Source organism: Chrysemys picta, chromosome 7 (genome assembly GCF_011386835.1).
Source record: "Chrysemys picta bellii isolate R12L10 chromosome 7, ASM1138683v2, whole genome shotgun sequence".
NCBI lineage: Eukaryota > Metazoa > Chordata > Testudines > Emydidae > Chrysemys > Chrysemys picta.
The window spans coordinates 52,787,335-52,812,073 of record NC_088797.1 but is presented as its reverse complement, the minus strand read 5'-3'; the positions used below and the strand labels follow the sequence as shown (position 1 = coordinate 52,812,073).

At 57.1% G+C, this 24,739-nt stretch overlaps 1 protein-coding gene across 1 annotated transcript in view; it reads right to left on the bottom strand.

Annotated features, from left to right (window-relative positions):
• CDHR4 (cadherin related family member 4) overlaps positions 1-15,079 on the bottom strand; it is a 34,834-nt gene extending 19,755 nt beyond the window's left edge. Inside the window, exons 1-7 of the mRNA XM_065551491.1 lie at positions 14,580-15,079; positions 14,123-14,143; positions 7,750-7,952; positions 6,089-6,254; positions 5,351-5,439; positions 3,761-3,856; positions 3,264-3,367 (exon numbers count right to left, since the gene is read on the bottom strand). Of these exons, the coding sequence (XP_065407563.1) occupies positions 3,264-3,367; positions 3,761-3,856; positions 5,351-5,439; positions 6,089-6,254; positions 7,750-7,952; positions 14,123-14,143; positions 14,580-14,634 (734 nt within the window). The 5' untranslated portion in view covers positions 14,635-15,079. The remainder of the gene's footprint in view (positions 1-3,263; positions 3,368-3,760; positions 3,857-5,350; positions 5,440-6,088; positions 6,255-7,749; positions 7,953-14,122; positions 14,144-14,579) is intronic.
• Between the last annotated feature and the right edge of the window lie 9,660 nt (positions 15,080-24,739).

Genomic DNA, 24,739 nt, shown 5'->3' with positions numbered 1-24,739 from the left:
GCCAGGAGGTAGGAGCTGCTAAGCTCAGGGTACCTGCCTGTCTGTAACCAGAGCCCTGGAGCTGAGTGGGACAGAGAGATGCTCCACGCCCCCTGCACATGAGGGAGGTGGCTCACGCTGGCTCTGATGCTGTGAGCAAAGCAGTGGGCTCGCTGCCTGCCCTCACTGGGACAGCAGGGGCAAAGCTGAGCCCAGGGGGATTGGAGACCCCAGCTGAGTGTGGGGAACCACAGCCAGGGCGGGACAGCTGCCAACCAGGGCTCCCTTGTCCAGAGGTGCAAATGACCTGGGACAAGGATAAAGCAGCCTTGAGACACCTGCCTGTCATAGAGGAGCCTTTTCAGAAGGTGGCTCTGGACTTGGTGAGGGACAAATGGGAGGGGAAGGCCTCCCCCGACGGAGAATCAGTAGTGGAGTATGTACTGACCTTGCAGGAAAAGCTCACTGAGCTCATGGGTCCAGCCAGGGAGAAACTGGCCAGGGCCCAAGGGAGGCAGAAGGTCTGGTACGACCGTTCAGCCTATGGCACCGGGGACCAGGTATGGGTTCTCATCCCGGTGAGGAAGAACAAGCTGCAACCTGCCTGGGACAGGCCCTTCAAGGTCATCAAGCAGATGAATGAGAACAATGTGGTGGAACTGCCCAACCGTGCTCACAGCCATCGAGGGCACCAGGTCAACATGATGGAGCCGTACTGTGACAGGGAGAGTTGCTGGTACTGGCCGTGTGTGGCCAGTGGTGGGTCTCTTTCCTGAAACAGGAGCCAGTCCCTTGCTGGAATCCCCTCTCTGACCAGCTAACCCCTGCCCAGCAGGCAGAGATCCGAGAGATGCAGCATTCGTACCAACAGCTGTTTTCCAACCCACAGCTGTTTTCCAAGAGGCCTGGGCTCACTAATCAAGCTGTCCACTGGCTGGAGACAGGAGCCAGCCCCCCCATCAGGTGTTTCCTATTCAGAGTAATGGGGAACACAGCACAGACCCTGGAGGGAGAGATCAGAGACATGCTGGCTTTAGGGGTGATCCAGCTATCTACCAGTTCCGGGGGCCTCTCCCGTTGTGCTGGTCCCCAGGAAAGATGGGTCAATCCGCTTCTGTGTGCCTTTTGGAAGCTCAATGCCATCACCATGTCTGGTGCTTGCCCATTCCTAGGCCTGATGAGATCCTAGACAAGTTGGGGGAACTTGGTACCCCATCACCAGAGATCTCACCAAAGGCTACTGGCAAGTGCCTTTGGATCCAGATGCCAGGTTGAAACCTGCTCTTGTCATCCCTTTGGGGCTGTACAAGTCCCTGGAGCTACCTTTCGGCCTCAAGGAGGCACCGGTCACCTACCAGCGCCAGGCGGATCAGTTACTGAGGGGGATGGAGAATTTTACCCTAGTGGACATTGATGATATTTCTGTCATTAGCCAGACCTGAGAGGACCATGTGTCCCAGGTGAAGATGGGGCTGAGTCACCTCCAGGATGCAGGGCTCAATGTAAAAGGTGGGACGTGCAAGGTGGGGAAGGCAGAGGTGTCGTACCTTGGCCACAAGGTGAAGAGCAGCTACCTAAAGCCAGAGCCAGCCAATGTGGGGGCGATCAGAGACTGGCCTACTCCCCAGACTAAGAAACAGACCCATGCCTTTATTGGGATGGCGAGGTGCTACCAGAGGCTTGTGCCCCACTTTAGCTCTGTGTCAGCTCCCATCACTGATCTATGCAAGAAGGGTGAGCCAGACAAGCTGGTCTGGACTGGGCAGTGCCAGAGGGCTCTCTGCACACTGAAGGAGGATCTGATCAAGGGTCCAGTGCTGGGAAACCCAGACTTTGAAAAGCCCTTTATGGTGTTCACCGATGCCCCAGTCACAGGCCTGGGCACGGTGCAGAGGCAGGCCAATGCAAATGGGGAGAAAGGCCACATCGTACACCTGAGCAGGAAGCTGCTGTCCTGGGAGCGGGGCTATGCAGCCATAGAGAAGGAATGCCTGGCCCTGGGGTGGGCTCTTAAAAGGCTGCAGCCGGATCTATTTGGGTGGCGCTTCACTGTGTACCCCTGCCGTGGCTGCACCAGATGAGAGGGGCCAATGCCAGGCTTCTGAGGTGGAGTCTGTCCTTCCAGGGTTATGAGGTGGAGGTGGTCCATGTTAAGGGGAGTAAAAATGTTATAACTGATGCTTTGTCCAGGAGAGCAGGGCCTGAACTTCCCCAGGTTGCTGACTAAAGTGACCCCGCTCAGTTTGGTCTCGAAGAGGGGAGAGATTTGATGAAGTTGGGATTTTCCCTTGTTATGTTGTATGTGAGCCTATGTACGTCTTACTGTTTTGCATGAGTGCTGTGTGTGCCTCAGTTTCCCTGTGTATTGCACCAATGTCTAGGTGGTGGGAATAAGGGGGTGTGACTTTTGCAGGGGATGCTTGAGCTGCCTGCATGGATGCAATGGCTGGTCCTTCGTAACCTGAGACCCAGGAGGGGGATGCGACCAGGTGACTCTTGGCAAAGCGAGACAAAGGCCGGAGGAGGAGTAATGGGCAGGGCAGGGGCCAGGCAGCTGGAAGCAAGTCAGTCTCAGGTGGTTTGGGGTGCAGGTCTCTGTGCTCCTCTCCCCGCAAGATGGACTTAGCTGAAAGTCACTGATTTCTGTGCTAACAAGTTCTGTTTTACACTGTGTTCCTATCGACTAATAAAACTCCTGTTTTACTGGTTGGCTGAGAGTCACGTCTGACTGCGAAGTTGGGGTGCAGGGCCCTTTGGCTTCCCCAGGAGCCACACCAGGGCAGACTCGCTGCAGTAAGCGCACAGTGTGGAAGATCTCGCTGAATGCTCCAGGGTCAGACCCAGAAAGGTCGAAGCTGTGTAAGCTTCTTGCCCTGGAGACAGTATGCTCAGAGAGAGGAGGCTTCCCCAGAGTGCTGACTGGCTTCATAGGGAGTAGTTCCAGAGTATCGCCCCGGTGACTCCATGACACCACTGCACCCCAAATCCCCACACCCCACAACTCTGCCCCCTGTGCCCTACGCCCTGGAAACATCACCTTGTACCCCACACCCCTGTGCCCCACACCCCTGCCCCCCAACACCTCCATGCCCCAAAGCCGCATACCCCACAACGCTACCCCCTGTGCCCCAAATACTGCACCCCACACCCCTGCCCCCTGCACACATCACCTGCACCCCACAACTCTGCCCCCTGCGCCCTACACCTTGGCAACATTACCCCACACCCCTGCCTCCAGCACCCCTTTGACCCACACCTCCACGCCCCACACCCTGTACCCTTACGTGAAGTTGATGCGGGGGTGGTGGATGGGCAGCACCCTCACTGTCACGGCCCCACTGCAGTTTCTTCCGCTCCTGTCGGTCACCAGGATCTGCAGCCTGAACGCCTGGAGATACAGGCGCTGGGTGAGGCTGGCAGGACCCTGGCCTGGGCCATGCTGCATGGGGTGGTGCTGCCCAGCTCTGGCGCTGTGTTGCGGGCCCATGGGCGAGGGCAGAGAGGGAGTTTGTGGGTTGGGGGGGGCTGATGCCCCATGGGCACTGATCTGGTCTCTCCAGATGGCTGGAGAGAAGGGGGAGCCCCAGAGCCACAGGGGTGTGGGGAGGGAGCCCTGGCCTGAGGAGAGGAGGTGGGGTGTTCTGGGAGGGGCCTGGGGGTAGATGGAGTACACGGGGTTCTCGGGGAGGGCATGCCCCAGAAGCAGGCCTGGGGGTGACGGGCTTACCCTGAGAAGGCAGGGCTGGAGGGTGCCCAAGCGGGAGCAGACCCTAGCACTTACCTGGCCGGCATGGGCTGGCATGAAGCCTGAACCTGGTGCCAGCACCTGCCCGGCGTGGTCGATGGTGAGGGGCGTGTCATTGTCTTCTATGGTGAACTGCCATGGAGAGAGGGACTGAGCCAGAGAACTGGATCCCCCTTACTGAGACCCCCAGCCCAGAACAGCCCCTCCCCCCCCCCTGGATCCCATTGGACCAGACCCTCCCCTGCCACTGGGCCCCTCAGATTCTCCCCATCCCCACAGCCCCTCCCCTGCCACTGGGCCCCATCAGATCCCCCCTGCCCCCACAGGTTCTTCCCTACCACTGGGCCCTGTTGGATCCCTCCACCCCTACAGCCCCTCCCCCGCCACTGGGCCCTGTTGGATAGGGTTACCATACGTCCGGATTTTCCCGGACATGTCCGGCTTTTGGGGGCTCAAATCCCCGTCCGGGGGGAAATCCCCCAAAGCCGGGCATGTCCGGGAAAATCGGGAGGCTCGGCCGGGGCCTCTTTGTCCGGGGTCGGGGGCATGGTGCCGGGCCGGGAGCGCGGTGCCGGTCCGGGCCCGCGGGGCCGGGAGCCGGTCCGGGGAGCCGGTCCGGGCCCGTGGGGCCGGGTCGGGGAGCCGGGCCGGGGGTGCGCCGGGCCCGCGGGGCCGGCAGCCGGGGCCGGGGTCGGTGCGCCGGGCCCGCGGGGCCGGCAGCCGGGGCCGGGGTCGGTGCGCCGGGCCCGCGGGGCCGGCAGCCGGGGCCGGGGCCGGTGCGCCGGGCCCGCGGGGCCGGCAGCCGGGGCCGGGGTCGGTGCGCCGGGCCCGCGGGGCCGGCAGCCGGGGCCGGGGTCGGTGCGCCGGGCCCGCGGGGCCGGGAGCCGGGGCCGGGGTTGGGGCGCCGGGCCCGCGGGGCCGGGAGCCGGGGTCGGTGCGCCGGGCCCGCGGGGCCGGGAGCCGGGGTCGGGGTTGGTGCGCCGGGCCAGCGGGGCCGGGGTCGGGGGCGGTGCGCCGGGCCAGCGGGGCCGGGAGCCGGGGTCGGGGTCGGTGCGCCGGGCCAGCGGGGCCGGGAGCCGGGGTCGGGGTCGGTCCGCCGGGCCCGTGGGGCTGGGAGCCGGGCCGGGGTCGGTGCGCCGGGCCCGCGGGGCGGGGAGCCGGGGGGTGCGCCGGGCACGCGGGGGGTGGTCGGTTGGGGGCCGGCACCCCAGGGCCCGAGCCAACCCAGGCTGGAGCCGCCGGGGGGCCAGCCTGGGCCGCGCCTCCTCCCCCCGCCCCCCTTACCTGCTTCAGGCTTCCCGCGAATTAAATGTTCGCGGGAAGCAGGGGAGGGGGCGGAGACTTTGGGAGGGGGCGGAGTTGGGGCGGGGGCGTGGGCGGGGCTGGGGCCAGGGCCCCGGGGAGTGTCCTCCATTTGGAGGCACAAAATATGGTAACCCTACTGTTGGATCCCCCTGCCCCTACAGCACCTCCCCTGCCACTGGGCCCCATCCGATTCCCCCGCCCCTACAGCCTCTCCCCCACCCCTGGGCCCTGTCAGACCCCTGTCCCCTAGGCTCAGGCTGTGCAGGGCCATCCCATAGCGCCCGCCCAGGGATGAGAGGCCAGGCCCTGCTCCATGCTCACCCTCAGCCCGCTAGCCGGCCGCCGCAGGACCACGGTGTAGATGGGCGTCAGGGGTGCCACATCCTCTGGGACTTGCGCCAGGTCCCCCACTGCAGCAAAGCACAGAGCCAGGCAGAGTGTGCTCAGAAGCTGCTCCACCCATCCTGGACCCACCTCCCCACGCTTTGCACTGGGTCCCACTGGTCAAGAGCAGAAAGAGCCAGGAGGCGAGTCCTGTTAGCGCCAGAAGTGCCCCCTCTGACCTGGCAGGGCTCCCCATCCCGGCCTGGATCCCCAACGCCCCTGGCAGCACTGGGCACAGAGCGCAGGGGCTGGGCACAGGACGCAGGGGCTGGGCAGGGGAGAGCGCTGGGCTCAGCGGGCAGGGGCTGGGTGGTGCAGAGCACTGGGCACAGGGACTGGGCACAGAGCGCAGGGGTTGGGCAGGAAAGAACACAGGGGCAGGGCGGGGCAGAGCACTGGGGCTGGGCAGGGGAGAGCGCTGGGCTCAGAGCGCAGGGGCTGGGTGGGGCAGAGTGCAGGGGGTGGGCAGGCAGGAGAGAGCGCTGGGACTGGGAAGTAGAGAGCGCAGGGGCTGAGCACAGAGCGCAGGGGCTGGGTGGGGCAGAGCGCTGGGACTGGGCAGGGCAGAGCACTGGGGCTGAGCAGGGGATAGTGCAGGGGCTGAGCAGGGGACAGTGCAGGGGCTGGGCACAGAGCGCAGGGGCTGGGCATGGCAGAGCACAGGGTGGGCCTTACCTTGGCTAGCAAACCTGGCCATGCACTGGGGGGGCCCGTCCACCGTCTGGACCAGGACGAAGAGCTGGCCATTGGCAGGCATCTCCCCTGGGCAGGTGGCCTCCATGGTCAGTGTGTACTGATTGACCTGCCGAGCATCCAGCGCTGCACTGGGGCTCAGCGTGATCTAGCAGAAACCCCAGCACTCAGCAGGCTCTGGCACCGAGCACAAGCTATGCCAGCCTCCCCAATTCAGCGGGCCCTGCCCCCGACCCCGCATAGAACAGGGCCCTGCCTCCTCCCAATCCCGCATGGAACAAGACCCTGCCCTCAACCCTGCATGTAACGGGGCCCCGCCCCCCGAATTCCGCATGTAACAGGGCCCCACCCCGACCCCACACGTAACAGGGCTGCATGTAATGGGCCCCTGCCCCCTCAATCCCGCATGTAACGGAGCCCCTCCCCCAACCCCGCATGAAATGGGGGCCCTGCTCCTGACCCTCATTGTAATGGGGCCCTGCCCCGACAATCCCTCATGTAACAGAGTCCCATCCCCACATGGGGCATGTAACCCTCATTGTAACAGGGCTTCACCCCCCCCCATCCTGCATGTAATGGGGCCCCACCCCCACATGTAACGGGGCCTTGCCGCCGATTCCACATGTAACCCCCCCCCAATCCTGCATGTAACAGGGCCCCACCCCTGACGCCAAATGTAATGGGGCCCTGCCCCCACACCGGCCCCGCATGTAACGGGGCCCCGCCCCCAACCCTGCATGTAAGAGGGGCTCTGCCCCCGACCCCGCATGTAACGGGGCTCTGCCTCCCCACCCCTGATCCCGCATGCAGCGAGGGCTCCTGTTCCGGACTCCCCAGCCTCAGACCCAGCCCACAGCCCCCTCTTAGTCCCCCTGTGTCTCCTCCTTTGCCCTTGTCTCACCCCTGGGTGCCATGCAGGGAATGGGCCTGCTTCTCACCAAGAGCAGAACCCTGGTCCCCCTTGGCACCACAGGGATCCCCTGGTGGAGGCCGTGCAGGCTCTGCTTTCTGTGGCTCTGCTGCTAGCCTGCTGACCCCATGTGGGGAGGAAGGGGGGCAGGGACTTGGCACTGGACGCATTGGGCCAGCAGGAGCTAGGGCCTGGGACCTGGCACTGCATAGGATGGGCCCTGGGCCATTGGCACCAAGGGGTGCCAGGATCAGTGGACTGGCAGCCAGGGCTGTGTGTCTGAAATACCCCCATTGCCCTTCCAGGATGCTGGGCGCCAGGCTGGTGCAGCCCTGCTGGACACGGCTCCTAGGCCTGGGCTGGCAAGGTGCTGACTGGCTCAGAATGGGCCTTTGGCTCAGAGGCTGGGGGAGCTGGCTGTGTGCGGCTGGCCTGGCTGGGACCCTGGCGCCTGGGTCTTCACTGCCCAGCATCATGTACCACCCTCAGGGGGCGCACATACCTCTCTCTCGTCCCTGGGGGCAGGGTGACGATGCATCCGCCCCTTGTTCCCATTGCAGACACTGTCCCCACTGAGCCCAGGCCTCCAGACTGGCCTTGATCTGGCCTATCGCTGCTGGTGTCTGGGGTCTGCGTCTGGCAGCACAGCCCCACAGGGCACTGCCAGGATGGGCTGCCCTGCCAGCTGGGGCCTAGGTCTGTCCTCCTGGGGACTGTGGGCGGCAGCACGTACCTGCACGCTGTAGTGGACAGTTGGGCTGGCGTGGCGGGTGACGATGGGTTGGTTAAAGAAGGAGGTCGGGGGGGTGCTCTGCAGGGTGGGGGCAGGAGTGGGGACGCTGCTCTCATTCTGGCAGGTCAGGTTGAACTCCATGATGATCGTACCCGGTCCCACGCTCTCCATCACACTCACTGTGGTGGGCAGGCCAGACAGCACTGCACAGAAAGGCGCAGAATAAGCCCGTCCAGCCCTCGCCGCAGCGGGCACCCACGAAACCCCCAGAGCAGCAGGGACAGCTGGGGGTGTGCCCAGGGGTGCCTGCGCGGACAGGGCCTGGGCCACGCCACCCCACACCTGTGCGGGCTGTGCGGCTAATGACAAGTGAGAAGAGGGGATAGTGCTGTCTGGGGATGTGGGGGGATCAGGGGGACGGGAGTGAGAGGTGGAGCACTATCCAGGGGGGCGGTGGAAGAGAGGGAGTGCTGTCCAGGGGAGCGGAGGGAGAGGGAGAATGTGGTCCAAGGTGGAGGGACAGGGACTGCTGTCCAGGGGGACAGAAGGGGCGAGGGAGTGCTGTCCAGGTGGGTGATGGGAGGGGGGATCGCTGACTAGGAGGACGGAGGGAGAGGGGGAGTGCTGTTCAAGGGGGACGGATGGGGTTGGGGAGTGCTTTCCAGGGGGGCGGAGGGGGACAAGGAGCGCTGTCCGAGAGGGAAGGAAGGGGGAGGGAGAGTGCTTTCCAAGGGGGTCGGAGCAGGAGGGGGAGCACTGTCCACGGGGATGGAGCGGGTGGGGGAGCGCGCTCAGAGGGTGTGACATTATGAGTGTAATAACATATAATATCTCATTGAAAGGTGACAGAGGGCCAGAAAGAGTTAATTAACTCACAGACTAACATGACCCATGGCCAAACTTTAAAGACTTGTTAGGAAGATATGTAAATGAATAGAGCTTTGAAATGCAAGCCTGCATTGTTAGAGATAGAATGGTAGCTGTTTGTTCAGGTCTTGTGATGTAAGCAAACAAGTCTTGTCATGGCTTTGATTCAAAGATTTTAAAAAAGGCGTATTAATATTTAGGAAGACACTTGAGTGAAATAGTATTATTGTCTATATGTCTCTTTGAAGGTTGTGGTAACCTGTATCTGAACTGTTTAATGGATAAATTACCCTGTGCTAATTGCCATGATGTTTGGGAGAAGGAAAGTTAAGCCTATTGGTTTTTTAGGCCAAAAGGCTGCTGGAAATGTATAATCCATCTTCATCTCAGATCTGCTTTGGGTTTCAAGAACCGGAAACCCTAAGCCATAAGAATTGAGTTACCAGTCACTGACTGGAGTCATCCTGAATATGGACATTGGACTATAATCTATGGACTATTTCTAAAAGAACCTTTGGCAACTATAAACTGACCATCTCTGCTACGTATCTGGACCTCAAGAAATTGAACTCAAATCTGTATGTATATTGATCTTTCAACCAGCTCCCTCTCTTTTCCTTTTTAATAAATTTCAGTTTAGTTAATAAATTGGCTATAAGCGTGTAAGATCTAAGTTATCATTTGACCTGGGTCTGGGACTTGGTCCTTTGGGATCAGGAGAACCTTTTTTCTTTTACTGGGATATTGGTTTTCATAATCATTCAGCCCCATAATGAGTGGCACTGGTGGTGATACTGGGAAACTGGAGTGTCTAAGGGAATTACTTGTATGACTTCTGGTTAGCCGGTGGGGTAAAACTGAAGTCTTCTCTGTTTGGCTGGTTTGGTTTGCCTTGGTGTGCAAAGGAACCCCAGCCTTGGGCTGAGATTGCCCGTCTCTAAGCAATTTGTCCTGAATTGGTACTCTCAGTTGTGTCCCATCAAGGGTAGGGTTACCATTCGTCCGGATTCCCCCGGACATGTCCGGATTTTTGAACTAAAAATAGCGTCCGGGGGGAATTTGTTAATGTCCGGACTTCCCTCTCCCCCCCCCCCATGCAGAGCACGCGGGCAGCCGGATGGTGCCACTTACATGGGGCTCCGACAGCGAGAGAGAGTCCCTCCTCCCCCTGCAGCATAGCTCACTCACTCCCTGCATTCACCTCCGGCAGTCTGCAGCTCCTCCCCTGCTGCTGCCCAGCGTGCTGGGAGAACTGCTCAGGCCGTTCCTGAGCAAGCTCCCAGAGAGACCTTAGGCGAACCGAAGGCCAACGACAAGGGAGCCAGGGGGTCGGAGAAGGGGCAGGGAGGTTCTGGAGGGGGCAGTCAAGAGACGGGGGGGTCGGGAGTTCGGGGGGGGGGCTTTCTGGGAGGTGTGTGGATAAGGTTTTGGGCAGTCAGGGTATGGGTAGGGGGTAGGGTCCTGGGGGGCAGTTTGGGGGGGTCTTAGGAGGGGGCAGTTAGGGGATAAGGAACAGGGAGGCTTAGGTAGGGGGTGGGGTTCTGGAGGGCAGTTAGGAGCAGGGGTCCCAGGAGGGGGCAGTCAGGAGACAAGGAGCGGGGGGGGTGTTTGGGAGTTCTGGGGGGGGGCTGTCAGGGGGCAGGGGTGGGGAGAGGGATCGGAGCAGTCAGGGGACAGGGAGCTGTGACAATGCGGTTCTGGCGGAACCCAACTGAGAGCACCAACTCAGGACAAATTGCTAAAATAGGGCAGTTACAGCCCAAGGCTGGGGTTTTTTCCACCTCTAAGGCAAAACAAACCAGCCAGACTAAGACTTCAGTCTCATCCCACTGGCTAACCGCAAGACTCACAAGCAATCTCCTTAGACACTCCAGTTTCCCAGTATTACCACCAGTGCCACTTGTTATGGGGACAAATGGTTATGAAAACCAATACCCCAGTAAAAGAAAAAGGTTCTCCTGATCCCAAAGGACCAAGCCCCAGACCCAGGTCAATATACAAATCAGATCTTACCCACAACTCATGCTGCTGCCAATTCTTTAGAATCTAAAATCTAAAGGTTTATTCATAAAAGGAAAAAGATAGAGATGAGAGTTAGGATTGGTTAAATGGAATCAATTACATACAGTAATGGCCAAGTTCTTGGTTCAGGCTTGCAGCAGCAATGGAATAAACTGCAGGTTCGAATCACGTCTCTGGAATACATCCCCTGCTGGGATGGGTCCTCAGTCCTTTGTTCAGAGCTTCAGCTTGTAGCAAAGTTCCTCCAGAGGTAAGAAGCAGGATTGAAGACAAGATGGAGATGAGGCATCAGCCTTATATAGTCTTTTCCAGGTGTAAGAACACCTCTTTGTTCTTACTGTGGAAAATTACAGCAAAATGGAGTCTGGAGTCACATGGGCCAGTCCCTGCATACTTTGCTGAGTTACAAGGCGTATCTGCCTTCTCTCAATGGGTCCATTGTATAGCTGATGATCCTTAATGAGCCATCAAGCAGGCTAGGCAGAGCTAATCTCAGCTTGTCTGGGATGTCACCCAGAAGCATAGCATAAGTTTGCCATACAGACAGTATAGAGCCAATATTCATAACTTCGACTACAAAAATGATACACACATATAGACAGCATAATCATAACCAGTAAACCATAACCTTGTCCTAGACACCCCATTTGACCCCCTTTATACAAGATTTGGGTGCCACTACAGGACCTTGGTTGCAACAATGATCTATACGGTCCCAGTTTATGTCAATAACATCACAGGAGCAGAGGGGTTTAGATGGGTCGGGAGTTCTGGGGGGGGCTGTCAGGGGGTGGGGAGTGGTTGGATGGGGTGTGGGAGTCCCAGGGGTCTGTCTAGGGGTGGGGGTGTGGATAAGGGTTGGAACAGTCAGGGCACAGGTAGGGGGTAGGGTCCTAGGTGGCCAGTTAGGATTGGGGGGAGGGTCTCAGGAGGGGGCAGTCAGGGGACAAGGAGCAGGGGGGAGGGTTGGGGTTCTGAGGGGGGCGGGAAGTGGGGGGGCAGGGGCGGGGCTAGGGCAGGACAGGGGCGGGGCTAGGGCGGGGCTCCTCCCGTCCTCTTTTTTGCTTGCTGAAATATGGTAACCCTAATCAAGGGCAGCATCGTTACAGAGGGGGTGGAGGGAAAAGGGGAGAGCTGTCTAGGGGGGCGGAGGGGGAGGTGTCCGAGGGTGCAGAGGGAGCACTGATCGGGGGCAGAGGGCGAGGGGGAGCACTGTCTGAGGAGGACCGAGGAGGAGTGAGGTCCAAGAGGGCAGAGGGAGAGGGGGAGTGTGGGCCTAGGGAGCGGAGTTGAAGGGGGAGCGCTGTCCGAGGGGGCAGAGGGGCAGGTGGAGTGTTGATCAGGGGGCGGAGGGAGAGGGGGAGTGTGGGCCAAGGGGCGGAGAGAGGGGGATAGTGCTGTCCAGGGGGAGGGAGAGGGAGCGCTCTCCATGGGGGCGGACGGAGAGGGGGAGCGCTGTTTGAGGGGGCGGATGGAGAGGGGGAGCTCTGTCCAAAGGAGCAGGGGGGAGGGGGAGTGCTGTCCAAGGAAATAGAGGGAGACGGGGAGCATTGTCCAGGGGGCAGAGGGAGAGGGGGAGCGCTGTCTGAGGGGACGGAGCGGGGAGCGCTGTCTAAGGGGGCAGAGGAAGAGGGGGAGCGCTGTCTGAGGGGACGGAGCGGGGAGCGCTGTCTAAGGGGGCAGAGGGAGAGGGGGAGTGCTGTCCAAGGCAATAGAGGGAGACGGGGAGCTCTGTCCAGGGGGAAGAGGGAGGGGGGAGCGCTGTCCAAGGGAGTGGAGGGAGAAGGGGAGTGCTGTCCAGCGGGTGGAGGGAGAGGAGGAGCGCAGTCCGAAGGGGCAGAAGGAGCGGGGGAGCGCTGTCCAAGGGAGTGGATGGAGAAGGGGAGTGCTGTCCAGAGGCAGGGATGGAGATTGCTGTCTGGGGGGGGCGGAGGGAGACAGGAAGTGCTGTCTGAGGGGATGGAGGGTAGGGGGAGCACAGTCCAGGTGGTGGAGGGAGAGGGTGGGGATTCTCCCTTGTTATGTTGTATGTGAGCTAAGGGGAGTCTTACTGTTTTGCATGAATGCTGTGTGTGCCTCAGATTTCAGAGTAGCAGCCGTGTTAGTCTGTATCCGCAAAAAGAACAGAAGTACTTGTGGCACCTTAGAGACTAACAAATTTATGCTCTAATAAATTTGTTAGTCTCTAAGGTGCCACAAGTACTCCTGTTTTTGTGTGTGTGTGCCTCAGTTTCCCTGTGTATTGCATCAATGTCTAGGTGGTGGGAATAAGGGGGTATGATTTTTGCAGGGGATTTTCCAGCTGCTTGCACCAATGCTATGGCTGGCCCTTCGTAACCTGAGACCCAGGAGGGGGATACGACCAGGTGACTCTTGGCCCGGGAAGCGAGACAAAGGCGGAGCAATGGGCAGGGCAGGGGCCAGGCAGCTGGAAGCAAGTCAGTCTCTGCTGCCTTGGGGCACAGGGGGAGGACCAGAGCCCTGCCTCCCCGGAAGATGGACTTGGATGAAAGTCACTGATTTCTGTGCTATCAACTGACTATAAACTTTCTGTTTTACCAGCTGGCTGAGAGTCACGTCTGACAGTGGAGTTGGGGTGCAGGGCCCTCTGGCTTCCCCAGGAGCCCCACCCGGGTGGACTCACTGCGGGAAGCACACGATGTGGAAGGGGATGCTGAATGCTCTAAGGTCAGACCCAGGAAAGTGGAAGCTGGGTAAGCTTCTTGCCCTGAAGACAGTATGCTCAGCGAGAGGAGTCATGCTCCCCCAGAGTCCTGACTGGCTTCGTATGGAGTAATTCCAGAGCATCGCCCGGGAACTCTGTGACATATGGGGAGCGCTGTCCGAGGTTGGCAGAGGGGGGGGAGCACTGTCCGAGGGGGCAAACAGGGAGGGGGAGCTCTGTCCCGGGGGCTGAGGGAGTGGGGGAGTGTAGGCCGAGGGAATGGAGGGGGTGGGGAGCGCTGTCCGAGGGGGCAGATGGGGAGGGGTAGCACTGTCCAAGGGGGCGGAGGGAGAGGGGGAGCACTGTGCAGGGGGGCAGAGGGAGGGGGGGAGAGCTGTCGGAGGCGGCAGATGTCTGAGGGGGCAGAGGTGGAAAGGGTGCACTCTCCCAGGGGACAGAGGTAGACGGGGAGCACTGTACAGGAGTGGGAGGGGGAGGGGGAGTGCAGTCCGAGGGAGAGGGGGAGTGCTATCCAAGGGTACGGAGGGAGAGGGGGCACGCTGTCCGATGGGGCAGAGGGGGAGCACTGTTGTGGGGGTGGAGACGGAAGGGGAGTGCTGTCCGAGGGGGAGGGGCAGCGCTGTCCGAGTGGGTGGAGAAGGGAGGGGGAGCGTACACCTGGCACACATTCACAGGGCACACCCGCAGACACACACATATACACCTGGGTGGGTGCAAGCACACACCCCCACACACACACGTCCGGGCATGCCGGGCACTAGGGCTGCTGGTGGCAGTTCCTGGGCACTCAGTTCTTACCTGTGGTGCTGACGAAAGCCCCTGGAAGCAGAAGGAGACACTGTTATCTGGGATGGCTCGTGCCCACCGCTGCCCAGCCAAGACTTGCAGCAGCTCCCAGCCCTTGGCACCCCTCCCTGTATGGGCAGCTCCTCAACACTGACTGCACTCTGTGGGGACCCTATTGGTGCAATGGGACATTGGCTGTGCTGGCTCCCTGGGGTGGAGACTGCCAGTGCCATTGGGCTCAGGTGGTGCTGGGTCCCTGGGGCGGGGGACTGCCGCTGCCATGGGGCTCGGGCAGTGCTGGCTCCTTGGGGTGGGAGGGCTGCCGGTGACATAGGGTTTGGGCTGTGCTGGCTCCCTGGGGCAGAGCCATGCCCTCCACCTGCCCTCAGCACCCTGGTAAGGGAGGCTGGCAGGTGGATTCCCCCTGTTACCAAGTGGGTGGCCCATCGCTGGGTATCGAGCTGCCTACCTGTGGCACAGAGGGCCAGGAGCAGCAGGAAGGACTGGTGCCCATGTGGCCCCATGACTCCCCAAGGGGCAGTGCCGAGAGACTGGATGCAGCTCAGCTCATCTCAGCTCTGCCTGCCCTTGTTTGGGAAGCCAGAGCAGGTTGCCAGGCTGTTGCTATGGATGCTGGGCAGCGCCCATACACCCGGGCCCTAGCTGCACTCAGGGACACACCGCCCGCTCACACAGAGACAGCCCCAGCCAGGGCATCTGCCCTCAACCTGGGGTCTGTGCCTCCCGCCCCATGAGCCTCCCCCAGCCCAGCTGAGCTCTGGTGTCTGTGCGTCCCATCCCAGGGTCCTCCCCCAGCCAGCCCTGGGGTCTGCACCACCCACTCCAGGGGTCTGCCCCAGGCCAGCTGAGCCCTTGGGTCTGTGTCCCCCACCCCAGGGGATCCCACAGTGCAGCTCTGGGATCTGCACCTCCCACCCTAGGGGCTTCTCCCTGCCCAGCTGAGCTCAGTGGTCAGTGCTCCCCGCCCCAGGGGCTTCCCCAAGCCCAGCCCAGCCCAGGGGTCTGCGCCCTCCACCCCAGGGCTCCCCCAGCCCAGCTGAGCCCTGAGGTCTGCGCCTCCCGCCCCAGGGGCTTCCCCCAGCCCTGAGGTCTGCACCACCCGCCCCAGGAACCTGCCCCAGCCCAGCTCAGCCAAGCCCTGGGGTCTGTGCCCCCTGCCCCAGGGGCTCACCCAGCCCAGCCCAGCCCTGGGGTCTGTCCCCCCACAACAGGGACTCTTCTCCCATGAGCACAGGTTGAGCCCTGGGTTGAGGGGCCCTTCTTCTTCTTCCCTGCCTGTGCCCTAGGCCCACCCAGCTCCTTGCAGAGACTGCTAGGTGGCAGGTTGATGGGGAAGCTTGGGCATGGAGCACTGATCCTTGACTCCCAGGGCCCTAGGAAAGCTCTGCCCAGCCCTCGCCTCCAAGCAAGCCTCCTTTGTGGGACTGCCCGTCCCAAGCAGCCTTCTTATTGGGCCCATTGCTCCCCTAGCTAGGCTGCACCAGTGCCCACCTGCACATGTGGGGAAGTCCATAGCGGGCTTGGGACACCATGCCCATTCCCCTCAGCCCAGAAGGAGCTGCCCCGGCTAGGCCTTTGGATCAGTTCAGCTCATGCTTGGTTCTTTGGCTCCTTCCCCACAAGCACAACAGGCTGAGCTGTGCCCAGGAGAGGAGAAAGAGCTGGCTTCTGGAAGAGGCTGGTTGCTCTCTCTGGGGACTAAGAAGGGATCAGAGAGGCAGAGCCCGAGACGAGGCTGGTGGGCTGCCCTGGTGTGACCAGCGTGGGCGATGCTGAAGCCTGCTGGCTCGGTGCTGGCCGAAGGATGGCCCAGGTACTCTGCATCTGACTAAGAACCCTCCTCTGTTTGAAACCACTTCCTGGGGGCACTGCCAGTACTGCTTGGCTGCCTTAGTCCCAGCAGAGGGGATAAATCTCTCTCAGGCATCTGTCTCAGCTGCACTTGCTGGGCAGAGCTCATGGGGCGAAGCAGGAGGCCCTCAGTCCAGAGGCTTGTGGCCAGGAGATGGTTGTGATGAAGTGGGAATTTTCTGTAATATTTTTATGAGTCCTGGTTGTGCCTCAGTTTCCCCTCTATGTGGCATTGTTACCTACTGGGTGGAAAGGGGCTGTTTGCTCTCAGGACAGGTGGAGAGACCTAGATCTGAGTGTCGCCTGACTATCTGGGTCTTAGGTCCCATATCAGTGCTAATTTTGAGAATACAAGGGCAGATCCAATTGCCCAGACACTGACATTTAGCAAGCATTGCCCCAGAGTGAGATGGACTTCCCTGCCTCTCACCAGCAAAGGAGACAAAAGCCTGGGGAAGCATTAGGTTGGGGTATGACGATATGGGGATTTTCATGGGGATGCGACAAGGTGACTCTTGGCCCAGGAAGCAAAACAAAGGCCGGAGGAGGAGCAATAGTCTTGGCTGGCTTGGGGCGCAGGGGGAGGGTCAGAGCCCTGGCTCTGGGCTCCCCTCTTCCTGAGATGGATTTGGCTGAAAGTCACTGATTTCGGTGCTAGCAAGCTCTGTTCTATGCTGTGTTCCTGTCGACTAATAAACCTTCCGTTTTACCAGCTGGCTGTGTGACGTTATTGACATAATCTGGGACCATATAGAACATGGTTGCAACCAAAGACCTGTAGTGGCACCAAATCTTGTATAAAGGGGGTCAAATGAGGTGTCTAAGACAACGTTATGGTTTGCTGGTTATGATTATGCTGTCTATATGTGTGTATCAATTTTGTAGTTGAAGTTATGAATATTGGCTCTATACTGTCTATATTTCAAACTTATGCTATGCTTTTAGGAAACATCCCAGACAAGTTGGTGTTAGCTCTGCCTAGCCTGCTTGATGGCCCATTAAGGACCATCGGTTATACAATTGACCCATTGAGAGAAGGCAAATACACTTTGCAACTCAGCAAAGTATGCAGGGACTGGCCCATGTGACTCCAGACTCCATTTTGCTGTAATTTTCCACAGTAAGGACAAAGAGGTGTTCTTATACCTGGAAAAGAATATAAAAGGCTGATGCCTCCTCTCCATCTTGTCTTCAATCCTGCTTCTTACTTCTGGAGGGACTTTGCTACAAACTGAAGCTGTGAACAAAGGACTGAGGACCCATCCCAGCGGGGGATGTACTCCAAAGACTTGATTTTCAACCTGCAGTTTATTTCATCACTGCTACAAGCCTGAACCAAGAACTTTGCCATTACTGTATGTAATTGATTCCATTTAACCAATTCTAGCTCTCATCTATATCTTTTTCCTTTTATGAATAAACCTTTAGATTTTAGATTCTAAAGGACTGGCAACAGCGTGATTTTTGGGTAAGATCTGATTTGTATATTGACCTGGATCTAGGGCTTGGTCCTTTGGGATTGAGAGAACCTTTTTTCTTTTATTGGGGTATTGGTTTTCATAACCATTTGTCCCCATAACGAGTGGCACTGGTGGTGATACTGGGAAACTGGAGTGTCTAAGGGAATTGCTTGTGTAACTTGTGGTTAGCCAGTGGGGTGAGACCAAAGTCTTCACTGTCTGTCTGGTTTGTTTTGCCTTAGAGGTGGAAAAACCCCAGCCTAGGGCTGTAACTGCTCTGTTTTAGCAATTTGTCCTGAATAGGCACTCTCAGTAGGGTCCCGCCAGAACCAGCATCGTTACAGGCTGAGAGTCACGTCTGACTGCAGAGTTGGGGTGCAGGGCCCTCTGGCTTCCCCAGAAGCCCCGCCTGGGCAGACTCACTGTGGGAATCGCACAGTGTGGAAGAGGATGCTGAATGTTCTGAGGTCAGAGCCAGGAAGGTTGAAGCTGTGTGAGCTTCTTGCCCTGGAGACAGTATGCTCAGAGAGGAGTCATGCTCCCCCAGAGTCCTGGCTGGCTTCGTATGGAGAAGTTCCAGAGCATCGCCCCGGTGACTCCTTTGATACCAGCGCCAGGACCGGCTCCAGGCACCAGCTTACCAAGCAGGTGCTTGGGGTGGCCACTTGGGAGAGGGGCGGCACGTCCAGCTGTTCGGTGGCAATTCGACGGACGGTCCCTCACTCCTGCTCGGAGCGAAGGACCTCCCACCGAATTGCCGACGCAGATCGCGATCGCGGCTTTTTGTTTTTTGTTTGGCTGCTTGGGGTGGCCAAAACCCTGGAGCCGGCCCTGACCAGCGCTATGGCCCCAGCTTTGGAACAGTCTCTGGGAGGAACTCTTCAGTGTGTCAGACTCCCTAGGGGTCTCACTCTTACTCCTTGTTAGCCATGCAGCTTCACTGCCTCCTTAAACTGGACCTCTGGGCCTGCAGCCTCTCTGCTTCATCCTCTGAGCTCCGATCAGCGAGTCCCCCTGAGACAGACTCTGACGGAGACTTGTTCACTTTGCAGGGATTGATGTACTGTGTTGTCCAAACAGTCAGCTTTATTAGTCACTGGATGCACAGCACAGTCCAGCCCTCAATTAGCACAGAGAACTGAAGGGTAAAACACAGTCTAGTCTGGGTAGCCAGAGCCCAGCCAAGCTGTAATGAACCCCACTGTGCAAATTCTGTCTCCCCATCCATCTGACTCCTTGATCAGATGCCAGCTGAGAGTCCTTTCTCCAGCTTCAGCTCCCTGTCACAGTGACACGTGCGATGCTCTGGAAAAAACGGTTACTTCCCTCTTTTAACTGTTGTTCTTCAAGATGTGTTGCTCATGTCCATTCCAATAGGTGTGTGCGGGCACCGCGGGCACGAGCGCTGGAAAGCTTTTCCCTTAGCGGTACCCGTCAGGTTGGCTGTGGAGACTCCTGGAGTGGTGCCTTTATAGCGGTGTATATGTCCCTGCCAACCTGCCGCCTGCTCAGTTCCTTCTTGCCGGAGTACTCCGACAGAGGGGAGGCGAGTGGGATTTGGAATGGACATAAGCAACACATCTCGAAGAACAATAGTTACGAGAGGTAAGTAACCGTTTTTTCTTCTTCGAGTGATTGCTCATGTGCATTCCAATAGGTGACTTCCAAGCAGTTGCCCAGGGGGAGGGGTCGGAGTTCACCAAAAACAGCATCATCCCTCGCCTGCTGGGTCATGGCATAGTGAGAAGTGAAGGTGTGGACTGAAGACTACGTTGCTGCCTTGCAGATATCCTGAATAGGGACCTGTGCCATGAATGCCGCGGATTCATAGATTCATAGATTCTAGGACTGGAAGGGACCTCGAGAGGTCATCGAGTCCAGTCCCCTGCCCGCATGGCAGGACCAAATACTGTCTAGACCATCCCTGATAGACATTTATCTAACCTACTCTTAAATATATCCAGAGATGGAGATTCCACAACCTCCCTAGGCAATTTATTCCAGTGGTTAACCACCCTGACAGTTAGGAACTTTTTCCTAATGTCCAACCTAAACCTCCCTTGCTGCAGTTTAAGCCCATTGCTTCTTGTTCTATCCTTAGAGGCTAAGGTGAACAAGTTTTCTCCCTCCTCCTTATGACACCCTTTTAGATACCTGAAAACTGCTATCATGTCCCCTCTCAGTCTTCTCTTTTCCAAACTAAGCAAACCCAATTATTTCAGCCTTCCTTCATAGGTCATGTTCTCAAGACCTTTAATCATTCTTGTTGCTCTTCTCTGGACCCTCTCCAATTTCTCCACATCTTTCTTGAAATGCGGTGCCCAGAACTGGACACAATACTCCAGCTGAGGCCTAACCAGAGCAGAGTAGAGAGGAAGAATGACTTCTCGTGTCTTGCTCACAACACACCTGTTAATACATCCCAGAATCACGTTTGCTTTTTTTGCAACAGCATCACACTGTTGACTCATATTTAGCTTGTGGTCCACTATAACCCCGAGATCCCTTTCTGCTGTACTCCTTCCTAGACAGTCTCTTCCCATTCTGTATGTGTGAAACTGATTTTTCCTTCCTAAGTGGAGCATTTTGCATTTGTCTTTGTTAAACTTCATCCTGTTTACCTCAGGCCATTTCTCCAATTTGTCCAGATCATTTTGAATTATGACCCTGTCCTCCAAAGCAGTTGCAATCCCTCCCAGTTTGGTATCATCCGCAAACTTAATAAGCGTACTTTCTATGCCAATATCTAAGTCGTTAATGAAGATATTGAACAGAGCCGGTCCCAAAACAGACCCCTGAGGAACCCCACTTGTTATGCCTTTCCAGCAGGATTGGGAACCATTAATAACAACTCTCTGAGTATGGTTATCCAGCCAGTTATGCACCCACCTTATAGTAGCCCCATCTAAATTGTATTTGCCTAGTTTATCGATAAGAATATCATGCGAGACCGTGTCAAGTGCCTTACTAAAGTCTAGGTATACCACATCCACAGCTTCTCCCTTATCCACAAGACTCATTATCCTATCAAAGAAAGCTATCAGATTGGTTTGACATGATTTGTTGTTTACAAATCCATGCTGGCGATTCCCTATCACCTTACCACCTTCCAAGTGTTTGCAGATGATTTCCTTAATTACTTGCTCCATTATCTTCCCTGGCACAGAAGTTAAACTAACTGGTCTGTAGTTTCCTGGGATTTTTTTTTTCCCTTTTTATAGATGGGCACTATATTTGCCCTTTTCCAGTCTTCTGGAATCTCTCCCGTCTCCCATGATTTTTCAAAGATAATAGCTAGAGGCTCAGATACCTCCTCTATTAGCTCCTTGAGTATTCTAGGATGCATTTCATCAGGCCCTGGTGACTTGCAGGCATCTAACTTTTCTAAGTGATTTTTAACTTGTTCTTTTTTTATTTTATCTGCTAAACCTACCCCCTTCCCATTAGCATTCACTATGTTAGGCATTGCTTCAGACTTCTCGGTGAAGACCGAAACAAAGAAGTCATTAAGCATCTCTGCCATTTCCAAGTTTCCTGTTACTGTTTCTCCCTCTTCACTGAGCAGTGGGCCTACCCTGTCCTTGGTCTTCCTCTTGCTTCTAATGTATTGATAAAAAGTCTTCCTGTTTCCCTTTATTCCCGTAGCTAGTTTGAGCTCATTTTGTGCCTTTGCCTTTCTAATCTTGCTCCTGCATTCCTGTGTTGTTTGCCTATATTCATCCTTTGTAATCCGTCCTAGTTTCCATTTTTTATATGACTCCTTTTTATTTCTTAGATCATGCAAGATCTCGTGGTTAAGCCAAGGCGGTCTTTTGCCACATTTTCTATCTTTCCTAACCAGCGGAATAGCTGGCATTTGGGCCCTTAATAGTGTCCCTTTGAAAAACTGCCAACTCTCCTCAGTTGTTTTTCCCCTCAGTCTTGATTCCCATGGGACCTTACCTATCAGCTCTCTGAGCTTACCAAAATCTGCCTTCCTGAAATCCATTGTCTCTATTTTGCTGTTCTCCCTTCTACCCTTCCTTAGAATTGCAAACTCTATGATTTCATGATCACTTTCATGCCGCCTGCACTCTGGTAGAGTGCACCGTAAGCGGAGGGGCTGGAACTTTAGCCAGGTCATAGCAAGTCCTGATGCAGGACGTGATCCATGACGAAATGCGCTGTGATGAGATCGGAAGCCCCCTCATTCTTTCTGTGATAGCAATAAAGAGCTGTGGTGATTTATGAAATGGCTTTGTGCGTTCAATGTAAAATGCCAAGGCACATCTAACATCCAAGCAGGGCTGGCTTTAGGCTAATTCCACCAATTCCCCCGAATCGGGCCCCGCGCTTAAGAGGGCCCCGCGCCCAGTGGCAGGGCCGCCCAGAGTGGGGGGCAAGTGGCAGAGAATCCCTTCCCTGGCTATGGGCACCTTTTTAATTTTTACTCACCCAGCGGCGCTCCAGGTCTTTGGCAGCGGGTCCTTCACTCGCTCCGGGTCTTTGGCGGCACTTTGGCAGCGGGTCCTTCAGTGCCGCCGAAGACCCGGAGTGAGTGAAAGACCCGCCGCCAAAGACTAGGAGCGCGGGCCGGTGAGTACAAGCCCCACGTGGTTTTTTTAAGGTGGTTTTTTTTTTTTAGTCACCCCTGTCGGGGCCTCGTCGAAACTGTTCGAATCGGGCCCCGCACTTCCTAAAGCTGGCCCTGCATCCAAGGAATGGAACATGTGCTCCCTGTTAGTGGCATGGGGTTTAGGAAAGAATACAGATAAAAATATATCTTGGTTCACATGAAACTGGGATACAACCTTAGGCAGAAATGCAGGGTGAAAGCGTAGCTGCACCTCGTCCTTATAAAATACTGTATAAGGAGGTTCGGAGGTCAGTGCTCTGAGCTCGGATACCCTTCTAGCGGAGGTTATAGCCACCAGAAAGGTCACCTTCCAGGAGAGGTAGGAGAGAGGACAGGTAGCCTTGGGCTCAAAAGGGGGCCCCATGAGAGAGGCCAGGACTAGGTTGAGGTCCCACTGGGGAACGGGCCGACGTATTGGGGGATAAAGTCTGTCCAAGCCCTTAAGAAACCTGCCCACCATGGGGTTACCAAACACTGACCCACCCGCCGTTCCCAGGTGAAAGGCCAAAATGGCCATGAGGTGTACCCTCAGGGATGATATCGCTAACCCTTGGTACTTGAGATATATAAAAGATAGTCCAAAATAAGGGGAATTGGGACTGATTGTGGCTCAGTTCCCCTTTGTCAAGACCAAATAGAGAAATGCTTCCACTTAGCCAGGTACGTAGCTCGAGTGGAGGGTTTCCTACTTCCTAACAGGACCTCCCTCACTGAGTCCGAGCACTGAAGCTCAAGAGCGTTCAGCCATGGAGCTTCCACGCCATGAGATGGATGGATTCCAGGTTGGTGTGTTGCAGACGGCTATGGTCCTGTGTGATTAGGGTGGGACAGAGAGGGAACGTTACTGGACTGTCCACTGAGAGGTTCAGTAACCTGGTGAACCAGTGTTGGCGTGGCCACGCTGGTGCTAAGAGGATCAAGGAAGCCCTGTCCTGATGAGTAGCACTCTGTGTATGAGGGGGAATGGCGGAAACGCATATAGCAGGTGACCTGTCCATGACAAGTGAAAGGCGTCTGTGGTGGAGCCTGGGCTGTGGTTCAGGAAGGAGCAGAACCTCTGGCACTTCCTGTTGCTCCACGTCGCCAACAGGCCCATGTGGGGAGAGCCCTACCTCTGGAAAATCAAGAGTGCGATGTCCGGTCTGAGGGACCATTTGTGACTGTGAAATGAGCGACTGAGGCGGTTGGCTAGCTCGTTTTGCACCCGGAAGGTGTTACGCCTTTAGGTGTATAGAGTGGGCGATGGCAAAAGTCCCACAGTACGAGGGCTTCCCGACACAGGGGAGAGGAGCGAGCACCACCCTGTTTGTTTATATAAACCCTCCATTTGAGCCACATACCTGGCTAAGTGGAAGCGTTTCTCCATTTGGGCTTGACAAAGGGGAACTGAGCCACAATCAGTCCCAATTCCCCTTATTTCACTGCAGAATTGTCCGTGAACACTGATACGCACGTGCGCTGAAGGCAGGCCTGGAATGCTTGGCATGCCAGGCGAACCACCCTCAGCTCCCTTACGTTGATGTGCAGCGATAGCTCTGTATGGGACCAGAGGCCTTGGGTTCTGATATTGCCCAGATGTGCTCCCCAACCGAGCGCCAAGATGTCCATGACCAGGGAGAGCCTAGGTTGGGGTTTGGCAAAGGGTACTCCTGTACAAACCAGCTGTGGTTGCAGCCACCAGTGGAGAGAGTTGAGAATCTGAGGCAGGAGGGTCACTATTGAGTCCAATGGGTCTCTGCCCGGTCTGTGCACCTGCGCTAACCACGCCTGGAGGGGCGAAAGGCGCAGACAGGCATGCTGTACCACATATGTACAGGCTGCCATGTGCCCCAATAGCTTCATACAATATCTGGCCATGATTGTGGGAAAGTGGTGCAGGGTCTCGATAATGTCTGTGAGCGCTTTGAAACGCAGTTCTGGAAGGAATGCCTTCGACTGCGTAGAGTCCAAGAGAGCGCCGATGAACTCTATTCTTTGTGTGGGGGTCAATGTGGACTTGGGCTCGTTCAATATAAGTCCCAGCCTGTGAAACGTAGCCCGGGTCAGGGACACGTGTTCTGCCACCCCTGCTGGGACTCGGCTTTGATGAGCCAGTCATCCAGATACAGGAATACCTGCACCTGGCACTTGCAGAGGAAGGCTGCCATGACTGCCATACACTTGGTGAACTCCCAGGTGGGCCGTTGAGAGGCCAAATGGGAGCACCCTGAACTGGTAGTGCTGGCCACTGACTATGAATCTGAAGAAGCGTCAGTGGGCCGGGATAATAGAAATGTGGAAGTATGCGTCCTTCAAGTCGAAAGCGGCGTACCAGTCTCACGGATCCAGGGAGGGAATGATAGCGGCCAGAGACACCATGCGAAACTTCACCTTCTTTATGAATGTGTTGAGGTCTCGTAGATCGAGGATAGGCCGAAGACCGCCCTTAGCCTTGGGGATGAGGAAATAGCAAGAGTCGAACCCCTTGCCCCTGAATTCCTGAGGAACCTCCTCTATTGCCCCTAGAGCTAGGAGCAATTGCACCTCCTGCAAAAGGAGTTGCTCGTGAGAGAGGCCCCTGAAGAGGGACGGGGAAGAGGGATGGGAGGGCAGGAGGGAACAGAATTGGATAGAATATCCCGCCCCTACCATGCTGAGGATCCAGTGGTCTGACTTGATCTGAGACCAAGCACGGTAGAAGCG